The sequence below is a fragment of the Dendrobates tinctorius genome, unplaced genomic scaffold (assembly GCF_039654945.1).
Source record: "Dendrobates tinctorius isolate UK_male_01 unplaced genomic scaffold, ASM3965494v1 ptg000212l, whole genome shotgun sequence".
In the NCBI taxonomy this organism is placed as follows: domain Eukaryota; kingdom Metazoa; phylum Chordata; class Amphibia; order Anura; family Dendrobatidae; genus Dendrobates; species Dendrobates tinctorius.
The window spans coordinates 300,454-323,740 of record NW_027361879.1 but is presented as its reverse complement, the minus strand read 5'-3'; the positions used below and the strand labels follow the sequence as shown (position 1 = coordinate 323,740).

General features: G+C 47.7%; 1 protein-coding gene across 1 annotated transcript in view; it reads left to right on the top strand.

Annotated features, from left to right (window-relative positions):
• LOC141058479 (alpha-N-acetylgalactosaminide alpha-2,6-sialyltransferase 2-like) overlaps window positions 1–11,969 on the top strand; it is a 229,386-nt gene extending 217,417 nt beyond the window's left edge. Inside the window, exon 8 of the mRNA XM_073554703.1 lies at window positions 11,747–11,969. Coding sequence (XP_073410804.1) covers window positions 11,747–11,954 — 208 coding nt within the window. The 3' untranslated portion in view covers window positions 11,955–11,969. The remainder of the gene's footprint in view (window positions 1–11,746) is intronic.
• The last annotated feature ends 11,318 nt before the right edge of the window (window positions 11,970–23,287 follow it).

Below are 23,287 nucleotides of genomic sequence, written 5' to 3'. Positions count from 1 at the left end.
CGCTAGGAGCAGCTCTGTTCAGACACAGAGTCGCTTGGCAGAAATAAATGTAAAGACGCTGGCCCTGTTAACGTCACAGGAGCCAGCGTGTGGCGTCGCAGCCACGAATACCAATAGCTGCTGTTAATGCAGCGCTGCGGCAACTATAGCCGCAAGCATCGGTGCCGAGATCCGGGCACCGACGGACGCTAGTGTAGGCGTGGAAAGCACAGTGGCGTGTAGCTTGCCACAAACTGGAGCTGACTAACCCAACTCACAGTCACCATTCGTAGTATCCAAGGGAAGGGGTTTCATAATAAGTCAGTCACCAGTCCATGCATCCATCACCATACATACACAGCATAATATGCTACACTAGCGCATGGCCGAGCCGCCATGCGGGCTTTTTATAGCCATGCGCTTCCGGGACCTTCCAGTACCCTGAAAAGGACCAATCAGATCCGACACAGGACCTGAATATGTGACCCCTGCTCTCCAGTGAGAGGTCACCTTGCGGGCATGCCCAGTAGCACTGCATGAGGACTTAGCCTCTGGAGCGGTTCCCTGCAGAGCAGGTTGCGCTACCATTGCTGCACCAGAGGTGGCAACAACTTCCAGGCTGTGAGAGCGGGTCTGAGCAATACGCCTGGCTCGCCGTGATTGCTGAGCAACACCTGGAGCGGTCGGAGGAGAATGGGAGACCGCTGGATGTCTGGCTCTGGATTCCTGCTGTGCAGAGTCAGGAATCTGATGCCTAACAGGCATCAACAGACACAAATTCTTTGGTATTATTATCTTCATTTAATTTGTCTTAAATGAAAAAGCACAAAAAGAATTGTCCTAAAGGCAAATTGGATATAATTCCACACCAAACATGAAAAAGAGGGTGGACAAAAGTATTGGCACTGTTCGAAAAATCATGTGATGCTTCTCTAATTTTTGTAATTAACAGCTACCTGTAACTTACCTGTGGCACCTAACAGGTGTTGGCAATAACTAAATCACACTTGCAGTCAGTTGACATGGATTTAAGTTGACTCAACCTCTGTCCTGTGTCCTTGTGTGTACTACATTGAGCATGGAGAAAAGAAAGAAGACCAAAGAATTGTCTGAGGACTTGAGAAACCAAATTGTGAGGAAGCATGAGCAATCTCAAGGCTACAAGTCCATCTCCAAAGACCTGAATGTTCCTGTGTCTACCGTGCGCATCAAGAAGTTTAAAGCCCATGGCACTGTGGCTAACCTCCCTAGATGTGGACGGAAAAGAAAAATTGACAAGAGATTTCAACGCAAGATTGTGCCGATGTTGGATGAAGAACCTCGACTAACATCCAAACAAGTTCAAGCTGCCCTTCAGTCCGAGGGTACAACAGTGTCAACCTGTACTATCCGTCGGCGTCTGAATGAAAAGGGACTGTATGGTAGGACAAAACATAAAAAAGCCAGGCTGGAGTTTGCCAAAACCTACCTGAAAAAGCCTAAAACGTTTTGGAAGAATGTTCTATGGTCAGATGAGACAAAAGTAGAGCTTTTTGGGCAAAGGCATCAACATAGAGTTTACAGGAGAAAAAAAGAGGCATTCAAAGAAAAGAACATGGTCCCTACAGTCAAACATGGCGGAGGTTCCCTGATGTTTTGGGGTTGCTTTGCTGCCTCTGGCACTGGACTGCTTGACCGTGTGCATGGCATTATGAAGTCAGAAGACTACCAACAAATTTTGCAGCATAATGTAGGGCCCAGTGTGAGAAAGCTGGGTCTCCCTCAGAGGTCATGGGTCTTCCAGCAGGACAATGACCCAAAACACAGTTCAAAAAGCACTAGAAAATGGTTTGAGAGAAAGCACTGGAGACTTCTAAGGTGGCCAGCAATGAGTCCAGCCCTGAATCCCATAGAACACCTGTGGAGAGATCTAAAAATGGCAGTTTGGAGAAGGCACCCTTCAAATATCAGGGACCTGGAGCAGTTTGCCAAAGAAGAATGGTCTAAAATTCCAGCAGAGCATTGTAAGAAACTCATTGATGGTTACCGGAAGCGGTTGGTCGCAGTTATTTTGGCTAAAGGTTGTGCAACCAAGTATTAGGCTGAGGGTGCCAATACTTTTGTCTGGCCCATTTTTGGAGTTTTGTGTGAAATGATCAATGTTTTGCTTTTTGCTTCATTCTCTTTTGTGTTTTTTTCATTTAAGACAAATTAAATGAAGAAAATAATACCAAAGAATTTGTATTTGCAATCATTTTCAGGAAGAAACTGAGTATTATCTGACAGAATTGCAGGGGTGTCAATACTTTTGGCCACAACTGTAATGTCCAGCATGCCTGACCACTCGTGGATGAACGTTGAAATAAAACAATTTTTTTGATTGTCCAAAGCAGAAGGTTTCTTCTGATATAGAAGCCCAACACGAAAAGTGAGGTGTGCCCTGTCATAACCACGCTTGACACATCTGTGACTATACCCACAATGAGAAAATTTGTCTTTGAGTTCAGAAGTTTGATGCTCAAAACCTGTATCAGTTTAGCATTTCCGCCTCATTCTTAGGAACTGTCTGACCAGGACGGCCCTAATGGTGGCCGGATTATGAGCTGAATGAGCATATATCAATGCATTGACTGATGTCGACATCACTCCGAATAGACAGATCGTCATCTATCTCCAGAGTGATGTCCAGGAAGTCGATTTTTTCATGGCTATAATTATAGGTAAGTTTGATGTTATGTGAATTGATGTTTACTTTTTCCATGAACAGCTCTAACGTCCCGTGTCCTTCCACAATATAATCTATATATCTTAACCAGCACAACACATGGTCAGCGGCGCCAACGCCCTCGTCGCCAAAAAGGAATTTCTCCCATGAGCAGAGGAAGAGATTAGCATACAAGAGCACACAGGCCGCGCCCATGGCCATGCTGCCTCTCTGCAAATAGAAACGATCCTTAAAAGTGAAAAAATGTTGGGTCCAGGACGGAGGCCTCTAAGAAGAGGCTGACTGCTTCCAGGCCCTGGGTATGGTTGACACCAGTACAAAGAGTTTCACTGTCTTTTGTCACTAATAAAGTACCACTCTCCACAAATACGCTGTCAACCCTGGTAAGGACGTCTGTTGTGTCGCTCAAATAAGATGGTAGTGTCTCGACTATCAGTTTTAGGTAAAAGTCGATAAACTTACAAATGGGTCACATAGTCCCGCCAAACCTGACACAATCGGAAGCCCAGGTGAGTTGATGGCATCCTTGTGGATTTTAGGTAAGAGGTAAAAGGTTAGTATTTTGGAGTACCTCACAGATAGACCATCGAGAACCCCTTTAGTGATGGTACCCTTGTAGGGAGGAGGACTCCCGTAAGATGTCTGGGCCAGAATAAAGGGGGCCGCCATCTGGGTTCCGGAAGGAACGGGACCCGGGGGACAATGAAGGAGAGCAGGCGACTGAAGGGGACAGAGCAGCAGGGGGCGGGGAAGGGATAAAAGGAGGAGGGAGCGCGCTGAGAAGGCAGTTGGCAGAAAGGCTGACAGGAAGCCGTGGAAGATAGAGAGGGCTGGTTTGACAGATGTTGATCCGCGGGAAGACCGCCAGGGGTCTGTGGAGGGTAAGTGACGAACACATCGGCCAAAGACTCGCGTTTTACTTCATTTTGGGGCCGCTCTCCGCCTGTTGGCAGCCGCAGCCATTACCGCTAATGCGGCCGGCCCGCGACCCCGAGTCTCCACTGTGATGAGACATCAGCCCTCTCTGGCAGCCTGTACACTGCCTCCCTGCCTCAGCCCGCGGCTGCGGCCTTCTCATCACCGACTACAGTGGGCGTCATCTCGCCATAGTCGCCAATCGAGGCCTACTCCCCACCTACCAAGGGACCCTGAGTGTAGGCCTGCTAACCGTCACTTCTGCAACTGTGACACATTCCCGCTTTGGAGACTGGAGTCGGTTGAGACTTTCTGAGAGTCCGTCCCCGCTGAGTTTACTGGCGGTCATTTCCCAGAGGATTACTTCAGGGCCTGTTGTGCCCCAGCAGCCAAGATCCTTCAGGGCCTGTTGTGCCCCAACAGCCAAGATCCTTAAGGGCCTGCTGTGCCTCAACAGCCAAGATCCTCCAAGGCCTGCTGTGCCCCATCAGCCAAGATCCTTTAGGACCTGTTGTGCCCTAACAGCCAAGATCCTTCAGTGCCTGTTGTGCCCAACTTCTCCTGGTTGTTGAAACGCCCAGAAGTCGCGGCCGTTCTTCAGCAGCTGGACTCAGCGGTTGCGAAGTCAAAGCAGCCACACCCACGGCGTCGAAACAGGCACCTCAGCGTCTTCAAAGCAGACACACCAGCGATGCCGAAGGACGTCTGGAAGGATAAGTTGACTTTAGTAGATAAGGACCCGAAGTTGGCCGTTTCGAGGCCCATAATAGCCGGCTTTGCCGGGTTAGTCGCATTCTCGATAAGCAAAGTACTGTTATTGTTGTTGAGTCCCTGCGTGGACAATTGGTGTTATTCCTTTTTGGGTTGCACAGCCCTACTGGTTCCAGTTCATAAAAGTTGCTTTACAAAACCACACCTAGTCTCGTGCCTCGTCACTGCATCCTGAGAACCTGCTGGTACCTACACCCTCTACAAAGGCTCTTGCAAGGATCCTCTGGAGTTCAGCCGAGGAGGCCAGTGGATTGTAGGTCAGTTTAGTATACGTTGTGGGGCACCTAAGATGACGAAGTGCCTCACATTCGTATTTGTCTTTAGGCCACACAATGATGTCCCCCCCCCCTTATCGTCTGCCTTGAAAACATCATCGGTAAAGCTTTGAAGTTGTCTAATGGCATCCCGCTGTTGGGAGGTGAGATTATCATATCTCTGTCTTGTAGATAACTTCTTAAAATCATCTGCCACCATCTTAATGAATATATCAACAGCGGTGCTCAACGATAAGGGGGGAACATTGTTGATTTGGGCATAATAGATGTGGGGAACTTACCATGGTGCTCCATGATCTGCTCTCCCAGTAATCCTTCTAAATTACACAGTGCCTCCCTCTCAGTTTCGGTCCAGTAGTCCAAGGGGCTTGAACGTTTGTTATGTAATTTCTTTAGTATAAGTTTACATGAAAATAAATGTAAATCTTTTAATGCTGAAAAGTGATGAAAAGAGTTAGTTGGTGAGAAGGTTAGACCCCTGCTTAGGACATCATATTGAGTATTAGTCAAAACATGAGTGGACAGGTTGATTACTTGAAGACATCCCTGGGGCGCCCCACTGGATTGCTTTCCCTCAGACGCCTTGGTCTTAGTTGCCTGTTGAGTTTTAATTCTTGTGGTGGTATTACCCGATTCACGTGAACCATCTTGTTTTGACCTATGTGGGGGAGGGAGGTCATCACATAAAGAGATATCAGACCTGATTGAAGCAGATCTGGACTGTGAGTTCTGTCTACTGCGATTAGAAAGTCGTGAGCGTTTCGTCGGGTGCCTCCATTTGAAGACTCTCTCAGTTAGCTTGTCTCTAATATCTCTTTGGAACTTTTTAGTTTAACAGTTTATACCTCAGAGGCCCATTTCTGGAGGTCCCCATCAACCTTTTCATTACATTTCTTCAAGGCTATAGTAGACAGACCACTTTTTAAAGTTGTCTGCAAAGCCTCGATCTCCCCCTCAATGGTAATCAGGGAATCATTATTAATTTCTTTAACCCCTTAATCCCATATGACGTACTATCCTGTCCATGTGCCCTGGGACGGGATAGTACGTCATAGCGATCAGCGGCGCCCACGTGGTGAGCGCCGCTGATCGCGGCCGGGTGTCAGCTGATTATCACAGCTGACACCCGGCACAATGTGTCAGGGGTGGTCACGGACCGCCCCGACACGTTAACCCCTTGCACACCGCGATCAAACACGATCGCGGTGTACCGGGGGTTAAAGGGAAGCATCGGCAGGGAGGGGGCTCCCTCCGTGCTTCCCTGAGCCCTCCACGGCAGCGCAATGCGCAGCGCAAAGCGCAGGCACGAGGAAGCCTGCTGCACTGCCTGTGACAGATCGCTGTCAATTTTATCGCATGCGGAACGGTGTAAACGAACCCCCCCAAAAGAAATTCATGAAACGCTGGTTTTTGTTCATTCTGCGTCCCAAAAATCGGAATAAAAAGCGATCAAAAAATGTCACGTGCCTGAAAATGGTACCAATAAAAACGTCAACTCATCCCGCAAAAAATAAGACCTCACATGACTCGGTGGGTAAAAATATGGAAAAATTATAGCTCTCAATATGTGGTGATGCAAAAACTATTTTTACACTAAAAAGTGTCTTTTAGCGTGTGACAGCCGCCAAACATAAAACCCCGCCATAAATAGTAAATCCAACCCCCCGTTATCACCCCCTTAGTTAGGGAAAAATAATAAAATTAAAAGAAAATGTATTTATTTTCATTTTCCCATTAGGGTTAGGGCTAGGGTTAGGGTCAGGGTTAGGGCTAGGGTTAGGGCTGAGATTAGGGTTATGGGTGTGTTGGGGTTAGGGTTGGAGTTACAATTGGGGGTTTCCACTGTTTGGGCACATCAGGTGCTCTCCAAATGCAACATGGCGTCTGATCTCAATTCCAGCCAAATCTGAGTTGAAAAAGTCAAATGGTGGTCCTTCCCTTCCAAGCTCTGCCATGCGCCCAAACAGTGTTTTACCCCCACATTTGGGGTATCAGCCTACTCAGGACAAATTGCAAAACAACTTTTGGGGTCCAATTTCTCCTGCTACCATTAGGAAAATAAAAAATTGGGGGCAAAAATATCATTTTTGTGGAAAAAAATGATTTTTTTATTTTTACGCCCGGGCATTATAAACTTCTGTGAAGCACTTGGGTGTTCAAAGTGCTCACCATACATCTAGATAAGCTCCATGGGGGGTCTAGTTTCCAAAATGGGGTCACTTGTGGGGAGTTTCAATAGTTTAGGTACATCAGGGGCTCTCCAAACGCACATGACACCCGCAGACCATTCCATCAAAGTCTGCATTCCAAAACGACACTACTTCCCTTCCAATACTCGACGTGTGCCCATACAGTAGTTTTCTCCCACATATGGGGTATCAGCGTACTAAGGACAAATTGGACAACTTTTGTGGTCCAATTTCTCCTGTTACCCTTGGGAAAATAAAAAAATTGGGGACTAAAAGATCATGTTTGTGGAAAAAATACGATTTTTTTATTTTCACACCCGTTCGTTATAAACTTCTGTGAAGCACTAGGGGTTCAAAGTGCTCACCATACAACTAGATAAGTTCCTTAGGGGGTCTAGTTTCCAAAATGGGGCCACTTGTGGGGGGTTTCCACTGTTTAGGTACATCAGGGGCTCTCCAAAAGCAACATGACACCCGCAGACCATTCCATCAAAGTCTGCATTCCAAAACGTCACTACTTCCCTTCCGAGACCCGACGATGTGTTCCCATACAGTAGTTTTCTCCCACATATGGGGTATCAGCGTACTCAGGACAAATTGGACAACAGCTTTTGGGGTCCAATTTCTCCTTGTATCCTTGAGAAAATAAAAAAAATGGTGACTAAAAGATCATGTTTGTGGAAAAAATACTATTTTTTTATTTTCACGCCCGGGCGTTATAAACTTCTGTGAAGCACTGGAGGGGTCAAAGTGCTCACCACACATCTAGATAAGTTCCTTAGGGGGTCTAGTTTCCAAAATGGATTCATTTGTGGGGGGTTTCCACTGTTCTGGTACATCAGGGGCTCTCCAAACGCGACATGGTGTCCGATCTCAATTCCAGCCAAAAAGTCAAATGGCGCTGCTTCCCTTCCGAGCTCTGCCATGCGCCCAAATAGTGGTCTACCCCGACATGTGGGGTATCAGCATACTCAGGACAAATTGCACAATAACTTTTAGGGTCCTATTACCCTTGGAAAAATAAGAATTGAGGGTGAAAAGATCATTTTTGTGGAAAAAATATGATTTTTTAATTGTACCGCTGTACGTTATAAACTTCTGTGAAGCCCTTGTGGGTTCAAAGTTCTCACCACTATCTAGATAAGTTCCTTGGGGGGTCTAGTTTCCAAAATGGCATCACTTGTGGGGGGTTTCCACTGTTTAGGTACATCAGGGGCTCTCCAAACGTGACATGGCGTCTGATCTGAATTCCAGCCAATTTTGCATTGAAAAAGTCAAACGGCGCTCCTTCCCTTCTGAGCTCAGCCATGCGCCGAAACAGTGGTTCCTCCCCACATATCAGGTATCAGTGTACTCAGGACAAATTGCACAATAAATTTTGCAGTCCAATTTCTCCTGTTACCCTTGGTAAAATAAAAAAAATTGTGAAAAAAAGTTAAATGTTCATTTTTTTTTAAATATTCAAAAAATTCCTGTGACACACCTAAAGGGTTAATAAACTTCTTGAATGTGGTTTTGACCACCTTAAGGGGTGCAGTTTTTAGAATGGTGTCACTTTTGGGTATTTTCTATCATATAGACCCCTCAAAGTGGCTTCAAATGTGATGTGGTCCGTAAAAATAAAATGGTGTTGCAAAAATGAGAAATCACTGGTCAATTTTTAACCCTTATAACTTCCTAACAAAAAAAAATTTTGGTTCCAAAATTGAGCTGATGTAAAGTAAACATGTGGGAAATGTTACTTATCAAGTTTTTTGTGTGCCGTACCTCTGTGATTTAAGGGCATAAAAATTCAAAGTTGGAAAATTGCGAAATTTTCAAAATTTTCGCCAAATTTCCGTTTTTTCACAAATAAACGCAAGTTATTTGAATGAAATTTTACCACTAACATGAAGTACAATATGTCATGAGAAAACAATGTCAGAATCACCGGGATTCATGGAAGCGTTTCAGAGTTATTACCTCATAAAGGGACAGTGGTCAGAATTGTAAAAATTGGCCCGGTCATGAACGTGCAAACCACCCTTGGGGCTTAAGGGGTTAAGGATGGTCAAAAAGCCAAAAGAATGAGTGTTGGATAACTTTTTTCCATTTAGATTTAAAAACATTGTTCTCAACCAAAAATGATGGGAAGACTTGGACCCTTAGGCCGGTTTCACTTCTGAAGGTGCGCCGTGCGCGCCGAAATGCAACATGCTGCATTCGGCGCACACGGGCGCACCTTCAAAAGTGCGCAGCGCACGGCAAAATCCTGCTAGCCCACGGCCAGCGCACGATCTGCGCACCCTATGCTAAAGATAGGGTGCGCAGATCGCAAGCGTCCATGTGCGCTAGTAGGCAGCGATGACCGGATGGGGCGGGCAGGGAGCCGGGAGGGGGTGAGGCTTAGTGGCGGCCGTGCGCAGGCCATCGCTGCGCTATAAAGCGCAAATGTGAAACCGGCCTTTGTCCCCTAGGGATTAATCCCTTTTGATCTTTAAGGAAAGCATGATTCCACCAGATCCAGGTTCTCTTCCTAGGTAATTTCTTGCATTTTATGCATATTTCCTGCAAAACCTTTACGTTGGGATAAGCAAGTGCCATCCCATGCTCGAAAATCCATAAGAAGCCTCGGAACTACTGTGAGAAATACAGAAAAGCATATAAATAAACATAAACCCAAAGGTATAGGATGTGTGGGCAAAACGCTGTACCATGGCATAAATTTATTACACATTGAAAAAAGGAGAACAATTCACTCCATGTATATATGGAAAAAAAAACAGAGGAAAAGTAGTTGTTCAAAAGCATATAAACAATTTTATTAGTTGTAGAAAAACAGCAGTAAAAGTTATACAGAGTTATAAAGGGTAAAGTACAAAAAGATAAATCAGTGAAAATACCAGATATGGGTCCTTCAAGAAAATCCCAAGTAATAACCCATATTGTAGGGTCTGGTGCAACTACTCACCTCTTTAGTCACAAAAAATATTTGATAGTCTCTATATATAAAATTGAATGTGTGTGTGTGTATCACCAACCAATCATGAAGAATCTTTCATTTCAACACAGCTGTTTAAAGAAGCTGAGCTGTGATTGGTTGCTCTGAGCAACAGTTTTCCTTGCAACCAATCACTAAGCATCTTTAATTTCACCAGAGCTGTTTAAAAGAAGCTGAGCTGTGACTGGTTGCTATGAGCAACAGTTTTCCCACTCCAGAAAACACCTCAGCAGACAATGACATGGTGGGAGAAATCTAGCATCCCTGGGAACATAAGCTCCCAGCCATTGTCTGCCCTCCAGAAAGAAGCAGAGAGCACATGACAGAAATGAATCACCCCTCCCGTGCCCATATACCCATCACACATCCTCCATCCCATAGGCACATTTTCCCTCTTAAAGGGATCATTGGTATGGAAGTTAGGGCAATTCCACTAGGCGCTCTGGTTCTGACCCCAGGCCCCACTTAAAGAGATCCCCGGTATGGAAGTGAGGGCAAAGCCACTCTGCGCTTTGGTACTGACCCTATGCCTCTCTTAAAGGGATCCCTGGAATGGAAGTTAGAGCAAATTCCTCTGCACTCTGATTATGAGCCCAGTCTTCTATTAAAGGGTATGGAAGTTAGGACAATTCCACTGAGCATTCTGGTTCTGACCCCAGGCTCTCTTAAAAGGATCCCCGGTATGGAAGTTAGAGCAATTCCACTCAGTGCTCTGATTCTGACCCCAGGCCCCTTTTAAAGGGATCCCCGGTATGGAAGTGAGGACAAATCCCTCAGCGCTCTGATTCTGACCCCAGGCCCCTCTTAAAGGGATCCCTGGTATGGAAGTGAGGGCAAATCCACTCTGTGCTTTGGTACTGACCCCAGGCCTCTCTTAAAGGGATCTCCGGTATGGAAGTGAGTAAATCCCTCAGCGCTTTGATTCTCATCCAGGGTTTCTACTCAAGGGATCATTGGTATGGAAGTGAGGACAAATCCACTCAGCGCTCTGGTTATGAACCCAAGATGACGGGATGATGTGGGATATTAGGGGTAGTAGTCTGGTGGCTCTGGCTGATGGGATGATGTGGGATATTAGGGAGAGTAGTCTGGTGGCTCTGGCTGATGGGATGATGTGGGATATTAGGGGTAGTAGTGCGGTGGCTCTGGCTGACGGGATGATGTGGGATATTAGGGGTAGTAGTCTGGCGGCTCTGGCTGATGGGATGATGTGGGATATTAGGGGGAGTAGTCTGGTGGCTCTGGCTGATGGGATGATGTGGGATATTAGGGGTAGTAGTCTGGTGGCTCTGGCTGTTGGGATGATGTGGGATATTAGGGGGAGTAGTCTGGTGGCTCTGGCTGATGGGATGATGTGGGATATTAGGGGTAGTAGTGCGGTGGCTCTGGCTGACGGGATGATGTGGGATATTAGGGGTAGTAGTCTGGCGGCTCTGGCTGATGGGATGATGTGGGATATTAGGGGTAGTAGTGCGGTGGCTCTGGCTGACGGGATGATGTGGGATATTAGGGGTAGTAGTCCGGCGGCTGTGACGGGATAATGTGGGATATTGGTGGTAGTTGTCTGGTGGCTCTGGCTTACGGGATGATGTGGGATATTAGGGGTAGTAGTCCGGTGACTGTGACTGGATGACGAGGGATATTAGTGGTAGTTGTCTGGTGGCTCTGGCTTACGGGATGATGTGGGATATTAGGGGTAGTAGTCTGGTGGCTCTGATGGGATGATGTGGGATTTTAGCCATTTTGGGCAGCGAGATCCTGTCGACTACACCAAATGTAATACCACGGCAGACGGGGATAGCCTCCTCGGTAGCTCCAGTACTCACTGTGCTGGAGGCTGTTCCATCTCCGGTATGCTGTTCACCTTTGAGACTCAAATGACTACAGATGGAGGCTGGAAACAACTTAAACAGTTCAACTTTATTCTCTTCAGGGCACAGCACATCCACAACGGCTTCAGGACTCTTTACATGGTACCAGCAATACATCTTCATCTACAGCAGCACACTACTTCTTCTGTTACACACAGTTGGACCACACAAGCAACCGAGCACGCCACATGGAACACAGTGAACACGGCACTTCGATTCTTCTTCCTGCGACCGACCAGCCCACGAAGGTACCTGTCTACTCCGTTATAGTTCACCCCTTTACGGCACTGTTGCTCCTGTACGTGTTCTAGGTTTGCAGCTCACTAGACTCTCGACACAGCTCCTGCACTCCAGCTGTCACTTCCACAAGGGTTCACTCACTGACCTCCCTGGCTTGACCAATTGCAGACACAGGCTGGTTTCCACAGACTGGCTTTGCTGTCACTTCAGCTCCTCGACTCAGGCTGACGTGATATGGGTCCTTCAAGAAAATCCCAAGTAATAACCCATATTGTAGGGTCTGGTGCAACTACTCACCTCTTTAGTCACAAAAAATATTTGATAGTCTCTATATATAAAATTGAATGTGTGTGTGTGTATCACCAACCAATCATGAAGAATCTTTCATTTCAACACAGCTGTTTAAAGAAGCTGAGCTGTGATTGGTTGCTCTGAGCAACAGTTTTCCTTGCAACCAATCACTAAGCATCTTTAATTTCACCAGAGCTGTTTAAAAGAAGCTGAGCTGTGACTGGTTGCTATGAGCAACAGTTTTCCCACTCCAGAAAACACCTCAGCAGACAATGACATGGTGGGAGAAATCTAGCATCCCTGGGAACATAAGCTCCCAGCCATTGTCTGCCCTCCAGAAAGAAGCAGAGAGCACATGACAGAAATGAATCACCCCTCCCGTGCCCATATACCCATCACACATCCTCCATCCCATAGGCACATTTTCCCTCTTAAAGGGATCATTGGTATGGAAGTTAGGGCAATTCCACTAGGCGCTCTGGTTCTGACCCCAGGCCCCACTTAAAGAGATCCCCGGTATGGAAGTGAGGGCAAAGCCACTCTGCGCTTTGGTACTGACCCTATGCCTCTCTTAAAGGGATCCCTGGAATGGAAGTGAGTAAATCCCTCAGCGCTTTGATTCTCATCCAGGGTTTCTACTCAAGGGATCATTGGTATGGAAGTGAGGACAAATCCACTCAGCGCTCTGGTTATGAACCCAAGATGACGGGATGATGTGGGATATTAGGGGTAGTAGTCTGGTGGCTCTGGCTGATGGGATGATGTGGGATATTAGGGAGAGTAGTCTGGTGGCTCTGGCTGATGGGATGATGTGGGATATTAGGGGTAGTAGTGCGGTGGCTCTGGCTGACGGGATGATGTGGGATATTAGGGGTAGTAGTCTGGCGGCTCTGGCTGATGGGATGATGTGGGATATTAGGGGGAGTAGTCTGGTGGCTCTGGCTGATGGGATGATGTGGGATATTAGGGGTAGTAGTCTGGTGGCTCTGGCTGTTGGGATGATGTGGGATATTAGGGGGAGTAGTCTGGTGGCTCTGGCTGATGGGATGATGTGGGATATTAGGGGTAGTAGTGCGGTGGCTCTGGCTGACGGGATGATGTGGGATATTAGGGGTAGTAGTCTGGCGGCTCTGGCTGATGGGATGATGTGGGATATTAGGGGTAGTAGTGCGGTGGCTCTGGCTGACGGGATGATGTGGGATATTAGGGGTAGTAGTCCGGCGGCTGTGACGGGATAATGTGGGATATTGGTGGTAGTTGTCTGGTGGCTCTGGCTTACGGGATGATGTGGGATATTAGGGGTAGTAGTCCGGTGACTGTGACTGGATGACGAGGGATATTAGTGGTAGTTGTCTGGTGGCTCTGGCTTACGGGATGATGTGGGATATTAGGGGTAGTAGTCTGGTGGCTCTGATGGGATGATGTGGGATTTTAGCCATTTTGCAGACACAGGCTGGTTTCCACAGACTGGCTTTGCTGTCACTTCAGCTCCTCGACTCAGGCTGACGTGATTCCAAAGGCTCTTCTATTAGCCTCGCTAGCCCTTTAGCTCCCAGTCTCTAGGTAAAGGGCCTCTAGTGACACTACTCACTGGCTGTTGCTGTAGGCACTCTCTTCACACTTCTGCTCAGGATGGCTACCCCCAGCTGCTCTCTTCTCTGCTCTGCCTGTAAACAGGAAATCTCTCTCCTTTTGCTTCCGGCTAGCCACTCCTCTCATGTCCCTCTAGTTAACCCTTCTAAAGGCTCCCTTCTGGCTGTGCTCAGTGCCCCCATCTAGTGTCCCTTTACTAATACTACACTTATCTCAACATATCTATCTAACTAATGTCATGTGGCCGCAAACACACATGTACATAACACACATACACATGACATGCATACTGCACACAGACATGTAAGGAATACAACAAATATACACTTCTATAGGGCTAGGCCCTGACCTCCTCACAGTATATTAGGGGTAGTAGTCCAGTAGCTCTGGCTGACGGGATGATGTGGGATATTATAGTGAATGTGTCTATGTGGAGTGAGCGGGGCTATACACTCAGCTTTATATATATAGATATAATCATTATAATTTGTTATAACTAACCGTAGTTAGTTACTATGCCCGGGCAGCGCCGGGCTCTTCAGATAGTATTATATAAAGGCACAATAGACCTCACAGTTAACAGTTATCAGTGGGAACACACCACTTACCAAAAAGGGGAAGGCTGAAAAGGCCAAGGCTGGAAAGAGAATAGAGGCTAGATGGGACCCCAAGGCACTTGTCGCATTCGACGTGTTACAGCTTTCTCAAGGGGATGAATAAAAAGACGAAGGAAGGACATTATGAACTTGGTCACGTGCAAGTAACGTGTTTAGCCAGCGGCCAATGATATCGCTTTTATCAGCGCATGCGCACTGGCCTCACTTCACCTGGCAAAGATACCATTGGCGTCATGCCCCAAGTGCGAGGGAGCGCGTGTAAAATGAGGCCCCCTAGCACGCGCACCAGGCATAGAGACGCCGGGATCCATGACCAGGGCACAGCTGCACAGCGCGCATGCACACAGAGCGTGTATTGGACCCACAAAGAGCATCATAAATATAATATAGGCTATTTCCACATTAATAACAAGGGTACTCCAAAAGTTATAGTGGCTCCAAAAATAAAGGTGTGTGTAATGTATAAAGATATTTTGATTTTATATGTGTATGTATGTGGGAGTAATATGTAAATGCATGTCAAGTTTAAAAAATGTGCATATTTTATGTGTTTGCAAGTAATATGTTTGTATGTAATATGTATGTAATATGTTTGTATGTAATGTGTTTGTATGCAAAGCAGTAGCGTCCACGCTGTGCAGAGATGAGGCAGTGACCCAGCAAGTTCAAACAAAAAAATGTGCTTAATGTCCACCAAAAACGCACAGTGCACATCACGCTGTATCCTCCGGATCGCAGCCGGGAAGCAACAAAAACAGTCCGTGGCCAGTTGCCGTGAGCGACCGCGCTGCCCTGGTATGCAAGGAGTGCCAGACGTTGGCTCAGCTTGGCCCTGTGTTGCCTCACACAGGGAACTCTGCAGACCACTGCTCTGTCTCTGTGCAAGCCAGAACTAACTCACACAAAGCCCTTTCTGCAGGGTTTTTTTTTCCTCTCTTCAATCTGTGGCTATAGGCCACTTATAAGACCTGGGCTGGAGGAAATGGACTGGACCCCACTACCTTCCTGCAGTCCATTTAAAAAATAAAAGCCCATACTGGGTTTTTCTGAATAAACTCCTTGGTCCAAAAAACTTGACCAGGCTCAAACTCACTTTTATTCTGCCCTGTGAATCACAGGCACACTGCTGTGACAACAGGGCACTCCAGTGGATCTAATATGCTTCTGAGCGCATTCTGGGGGACACATAGCGACCCTCACATATAACTCCGGTTGCTGCCTCACATACCTCCCCCCCGTTCAAACTTGTGGGGTTGAACATTTGTCACCATACAGGGGGCCCGTGACAGGGCATCCACATTTCCCTGTGCCTTCCCCGCCCTATGTTCCACTGAGAAACTGTAGTTTTGTAGGGACAGGAACCATCTGGTGACTCGGGCATTCCTCTCTTTTGCGTTTCTCATCCAGACGAGGGGGGAATGTTCTGTTTCCAAATGAAACTGATGCCCCAGCAAATAATAGTGTAGGCACTCCAAGGCCCATTTAATCGCCAAGCACTCCTCCACTACGCTATAATTTTTATCTGCCGGGGTCAGTTTCCTGCTCAAGTAGGTGACTGGATGCTCATCTCTGTTCACCTCTTGCGACAGCACCACACCTAGACCTACCTCCGAGGCATCGGTTTGTACAATAAAGGTCTTTTTGAAGTCAGGACTATAATGCTTTTTCCGCCTGAGGATTCCATGGACCATCATTGTCCTTTTACCTTTTAAGAGGTCCATTAGGGGTGCTGATTCCCCCACAAAATTGGGTATAAACCGGAGGTAGTAACCAATGATGCCAAGGTATGCCATCACCTGCTTAGTACTTAAGGGCTTGGGCCAATTTTGGATGGCCTCAATCTTGTTTACTTAGGGTTTGATCACCCCGAGACCGATCACGTAACCCAAGTACCGAGCTTCTGTGAGCCCTATCGCACATTTCTTTGGGTTTGCTGTTAACCCTGCGACTCAGAGCGAGTCTAACACGGCTTGTACCTGGGACAGGTGGGTCTCCCAGTTGCTGCTAAAGGTGACTATGTCATCTAAATAGGCCGATGCGTATTTTCAATGAGGTTCTAATACTATGTCCATCAGCCTCTGGAATGTGGCTGGAGCCCCATGTAGCCCAAAGGGTAAGACAACATAGTGAAACAGAACCTCTGGCGTGATAAATGCGGTCTTCTCTTTAGCTGATTCTGTCAGGGGAACCTGCCAGTACCCTTTAGTGAGGTCGAGCGTGGTGAAGTACTGGGCCTTTCCCAGTCTTTCAATTAGCTCGTCCACCCGAGGCATTGGGTAGAGATCAATTTTTGACACCTCAGTTAACTTCCTGAAGTCATTACAGAAGCGTAACGACCCGTCTGGTTTCGGTATTAGCACAATGGGGCTAGCCCACTCATTCCGGGACTCTTCAATGACTCCCAATTGAAGCATTTGCTTCACTTCAGCCGCTATCGCTTGCCTCCTGGCTTCTGGCACTCGGTATGGTTTCATCCGTACCCTAACCTGGGGCTTGGTGATAATGTCATGCTGTATCACCGAGGTTCGTCCCGGCAGCTCTGAGAATACATCCGTATTCTGCTGCACTAAAGCTCGAGCCTTCGGTCGCTGCTGTTTTGTGAGGGCGTCATTTATTTTTACCTCACACCCAGCCGGGTCCTTGGCCATAGCCAGAGGGAGCCCCGTTTGTATGACCGGAGTCGCCTCTGTAACCAAACATTCTCAGTCCTTCCAGGCCTTTAGCAGGTTTACATGGTACAGCTGCTCAGGTTTCCTTTTCCCAGGTTGGTATACCTTATAATTCACTTCCCCCACTTTTCCCCATATCTCATAAGGCCCTTACCACTTGGCCATGAGTTTACTCTCTGGGGTGGGTACTAGTACCAACACCCGGTCTCCTTCTTTAAAGGTCCTGACCATGGCCCGTTTATTATACGTGCGGCTCTGAGCGGCCTGGGCATCCAACAGATGCTCCTTTACTATGGGCCGCATGATGGCAATCTGATCCTGCATTTTTATTGCATACTCAATGACACTCTTATGGGGAATGGACTCCTGTTCCCATGTCTCTTTGGCTGTATCTAGCAATCCTCTTGGGTGCCTGCTATACAATAGCTCAAACGGGGAGAACCCTGTTGACGCCTTCAGTACCTCGCGAATGGCGAACATTAGATAGGCAGTAACACGTCCCAATCCCTCCCATCCTTGGCGATTATCTTTTTTAGCATGGCCTTGAGGGTCTTATTAAACCTCTCCACCAACCCACCGGTTTGTGGATGGTACACCGACGTGCATAGCTGTTTGATTTGGAGTAGCTTACACAGCTCCTTGGTCACCTTAGACATAAATGGAGTACCTTGATCGGTAAGGATCTCCTTGGGTAGCCCTAAGCGACAGAACATGGGGCGAACAGTTCACGGGCTAAGTGTGGTGGAGTGGTATCGCCTCTGGGTACCGGGTGGCGTAATCTACGACTACTAATATGTGCTGGTGGCCCCGGGCGGACTTTACAAATGGCCCTACCAGATCTATCGCAATCCGCTCAAAAGGTACCTCTATAATGGGCAGAGGCACCAAAGGACTCCAGTAGTTCGTGGTTGGTGAGGTTAGTTGGCACTCCGGACATGTGTCGCAATACCTTTTGACCTCAACATAGACCCCAGGCCAAAAAAAATCCACAATATGCGAACTAGCATCTTTTTGGCCCCCAAATGCCCTCCCAGCATGTGAGAGTGAGCTATATTGAGCACCTCCCGACGATAGCGTTGAGGCACCACCAGCTGTTCTACCACCTCATCCCTGATTTTATCAACCCTGTACAGTAACTCTTGGTTGACCTCCATCTGGGGAAACTCCTTCTCTGCACCAGGTTGTTGAGCCACCCCATTTACCACGATTACTCTTTCCCTGGCCCGGGTCAAAGTAGGGTCTTGGAGCTGGGCCGTCCCGAACTTACCAGGTGACACCTCCAGCTCAGGAATCGGTGAGTTCTCCTCAACTTTTCCTGCCAACACCTCTAGGGGAAACCTACTATGCTTTTACTGTAGAGCCTCTGGACATTGGAAAAGGAATTGCCCCTCCTGCCCTTCTTCAGTGAAACCATCAGAGAAACGACTGAGTCTGGGCAACAATCGAGGAGGTTGTTCAGACTCCCAGGTACATTTTTCTCTCTTATAAAGATGGTGCTCCAGGTTGAATTGGAACTTGCTGGCGGTCCTGTTATGACCACCGCCTTTGTTGACTGTGGTTCCTCCATTAATCTGATTGATGCCCAAGTTGTGATTCTTAATAAGATAGGGACAGTCAGGTTGAAAGACCCTGTTAAAAATGTGGCTGTGGATTCATCCCCTCTTACCTGGGATGGAATTTGTTTTATGTCTGAAGTTTTTTCTATGAAAGTGGTTTCCACTTACGTGGAAAAGTTAAGTTGTTTCATTATGAATAATCTGCCCTGCAGGACTGGTATTGGGGATGCCCTGGCTGCAACGCCACAATCCTCTCATTGATTGGGTGAAGAGGGAGATCACCTGATGGGGTTGTAACCCGATTCCTTTTGTCAATCCGATAAAATCTGTATCTGTGTCGTCTGTCGGTCTGGAGGGTATTCTGGAGTACCTGAGAGACTTTGAAGACATGTTTTCCGAAAGTGAGGCTGAGGCACTCCCACCACATGGACCGTATGATTGTGCCATTGATTTAATACCTGGAGCCAAATTACCCAAGGCTCATTTGTTTAATTTGTCTGGGCCTGAACGCCAAGCTATGAAAGAGTACATCAAAGAGAGCCTTCGCAAGGGGCATATTCGGCCCTCGGTCTCACCCGTGGCAGTGGGGTTTTTCTTTGTAAAGAAAAAAGATGGTGGGTTGCGACCGTGCCTCGACTTTCGGGAACAGAACAAAATTACCGTTGAGAACACATACCCTCTCCCGTTGATTCCCGATTTATGTAACCAACTCACGGGGGGCCAAATGGTTTTCTAAGCTCGATCTACAAGGGGCTTATAACCTTATAAGCATCCGCGAGGGGGACGAATGGAAAACAGCGTTCCTGACGACTGAGGGGCTGTTTGAAAACCTTGTTATGCCATTCGGCCTCACTAACGCCCCTGTTGTTTTTCAGAACTTTATTAATGTTGTTTTCTCTGACCTGATTGGGCGTTATGTAGTCATTTACCTGGATGACATCTTGGTATACTCTGAGGACAGTCAGTCACACTTACACCATCTACGTACGGTTCTTATGAGACTACTGGAGAACCATTTGTACGCTAAGCTGGAGAAGTGCACATTTTTTATGCAAGAACTGTCTTTTCTGGGTGTAATTGTATCCAGGGAGGGATTCCGCATGGATCCAGGGAAGGTTCAGGCCATTACAGATTGGGTGCAGCCTCATGATCTGAAGGGGTTGCAGCGATTTCTTGGCTTCGCTAACTATTATAGGAAGTTCATTAAAGGGTTCTCACAGGTGGTGAAACCCTTGACGGACCTCACTCTTGAAGGGGCAGATGTAAAAAAATTGGTCCGTGGACGCAAAAAATTCCTTCCTTACATTAAAGAAATGCTTTACTTCAGCCCCTGTGTTGATACAACCCGATTCGTCAAGACCTTTTATCGTGGAGGTCGACGCTTCGGAGGTGGGGGCAGTGTTGTCCCAGGGCTCCTGACTAACCTCAAACCCTGTTCCTTTTTTTCTAAAAAGTTCTCTTTGGCCGAGAGAAACTATGATGTTGGCAATAGGGAATTGTTGGCAGTTAAATTGGCCTTTGAAGAATGGAGGCATTTTTTGGAGGGGGCCGCTCATCCCATTACGGTCATCAGCATCACTGATCATAAAAACCTGGCCTATATGGAGTCTGCTAAGAGACCGACCCCCAGACAGGCTCGGTGGGCACTTTTTTTTGTCTCGATTTAATTTTACAATTACATTCCGACCAGTGCCTAAAAATGTAAAGGCGGATGCCTTATCCCGAAGTTTTGATTCTGTGTCCCCTCCAGAACCTCCTTCCTTCATTTTTCAACCAGGAGTGGTTGTAGCCGAAGTCTCCTCTGAGATACAGAGAGAGATTCTGGAAGCACAAGCACAGGCTCCCAGGAATAAACCCCCAGGTAAATTGTTTGTACCCTAACATTTCCGTCTCACACTCCTGCAATAATTTCATGATTCTGTGTTAAGTGCACACCCTGGAATTGCAGCTACCCGAGGGGCAGTGGCCAGGGGTTTTTGGTGGCCCTCTATGGGTAGTGATATCAAAAGTTTTGTAAATACTTTTGGGGTGTGCGCTCGCTCTAAAAGCTCTCAGATTCGGCCGGGGAATTGGTGCCTTTGCTAATTTTCCCACTTCCAAGGGCAAATCATTGGTATGGGTAGTGGTTGATAGATTTTCTAAGCAAGCCCTCTTTGTGCCATTACCTGCATTACCATCTGCTGAAACCTTGGCACGCTTGTTTATACAGCACATAGTTCAGTTGCATGGAGTGCCTGTGAACGTGGTGTCGGACAGGGGTGTGCAATTTGTGGCCAGGTTTTGGAGATCATTTTGTAAGAAGTCGGGGGTCACATTATCATTCTCCTCTGCCTATCACCCGGAATCCAACGGACAGACTGAACGCACCAACCAGTCGTTGGAGCAGATTCTGAGATGCCTGGCCTCCTCCAGACAGGAAGACTGGTGTGAGGTATTACCCATGGCAGAATTTGCATTCAACTGTCGTATTAATCAGTCTACTGTACTGGAAAGTCTCCCTTTCAGGTAAATTATGGGTTTGTTCCGCAGTTTGGGGAATTTTCCCGTATGGATTCGGGTTGCCCTGGTGCCGAGGGGATGGTACAACAGTTAAAAACCCTCTGGAGGGAGGCGCAGGGGAACATCTCCAAAGCCCAGAAGAAGTTTAAACATTTTGCTGACAGGAGGAGGGGGGTGGTTCCTGCATTGATAGTGGAGGAAAAAGTCTGTGTCATGCCGTCATGTCCGTTATGCCTGTCATGTCCATCATGCCCACCATGTCTGTTATGCCGCATGACCCCTGGAGCAGTGTGCACGTGCACCGAACTTTCATGCCTGTCATGTCTGGTATGCCACAAGACTCCTGGAGCAGTGTGCACGTGTACTGAATTCTCATGCCCGTTATGTCTCGTGCCGCAAGATGCCTGGAGCGGTGTGCACGCGTGCCTTACCTCATGGCTGCACGCCGTTGCTAGGTAACCATCCGTCTCTGCTCTGATTCTGCAATCCTCTGTATTCCTGGAGCTCCTGATCATGTGACCTTTCCTATGTTCCAGCACTGTCTGATTCTGCAATCTTCTATGTATTCCTGGAGCCCCTGATCATGTGACCTCCTCTATGGTTCAGCCCAGTCTGATCTGCTCTCTATGATCCTGGAGGACTGAACCGGAAGTCCTTCCCTGATCCTCACCCGGAAGTGCAGGTGCTATGGTGCTATATCAGACCGCCCCTTCCTATGGTCGGGGCCTGAGTATCGTCTTGCTTCCCTGCATGGCTGCTTGGGTGGTTCCTCACAAGGTCAGCTTGCCCTAGGTGGGTGGGTGCCACGACCCAGAGGGTCCACTCTAAAGAAAAGTCGACTCAGCGTAAGCTGACCTCGTCTCAGAATACTCAGGCCATGGACTCCGATGGTATCTCGGCCACCGTTCTGATGAAAATTCAGACCCGGCCCCATGTCCTCCGAACTTGCTTGGAAAATTGTGGCAGCCAGAGAATGAAGACTTCCTTGTCTACTCGCAGTCCTCCCCACTGGATTCCCGTGTCTTCATCTGTGGCTCCTGTATCTGGACCGGTGCAGGTGTCCGTTTCATGATGGTGGATCAACGTGTTGGAGTGGCTTGTACTAAAACTCTGGATTCAGCCGAAAAAATTTTTTTTTCCTTTCTCTGCCAGCCCCAGCAAGAGGGGGCTTAAGGAGGGGGGTACTGTCATGCCTGCCATGTCTGTTATGCCTGTCATGCCCGCCATGTCTGTTATGCCGCATGACCCCTGGAGCAGTGTGCACGTGCACCGAACTTTCATGCCCGTCATGTCTGGTATACCACATGACTCCAGGAGCAGTGTGCACATGTACTGAATTCTCATGCCCGTTATGTCTCGTGCTGCAAGATGCCTGGAGCGGTGTGCACGCGTGCCTTACCTCATGGCTGCACGCCATTGCTAGGTAACCATCCGTCTCTGCTCTGATTCTGCAATCCTCTGTATTCCTGGAGCTCCTGATCATGTGACCTTTCCTATGTTCCAGCACTGTCTGATTCTGCAATCTTCTATGTATTCCTGGAGCCCCTGATCATGTGACCTCCTCTATGGTTCAGCCCAGTCTGATCTAGCAACGCTCTCTATGATCCTGGAGGACTGAACCGGAAGTCCTTCCCTGATCCTCACCCGGAAGTGCAGGTGCTATGGTGCTATATCAGACCGCCCCTTCCTATGGTCGGGGCCTGAGTATCGTCTTGCTTCCCTGCATGGCTGCTTGGGTGGTTCCTCACAAGGTCAGCTTGCCCTAGGTGGGTGGGTGCCACGACCCAGAGGGTCCACTCTAAAGAAAAGTCGACTCAGCGTAAGCTGACCTCGTCTCAGAATACTCAGGCCATGGACTCCGATGGTATCTCGGCCACCATTCTGATGAAGATTCAGACCCGGCCCCATGTCCTCCGAACTTGCTTGGAAAATTGTGGCAGCCAGAGAATGAAGACTTCCTTGTCTACTCGCAGTCCTCCCCACTGGATTCCCATGTCTTCATCTGTGGCTCCTGTATCTGGACCGGTGCAGGTGTCCGTTTCATGATGGTGGATCAACGTGTTGGAGTGGCTTGTACTAAAACTCTGGATTCAGCCGAAGAAATTTTTTTTTCCTTTCTCTGCCAGCCCCAGCAAGAG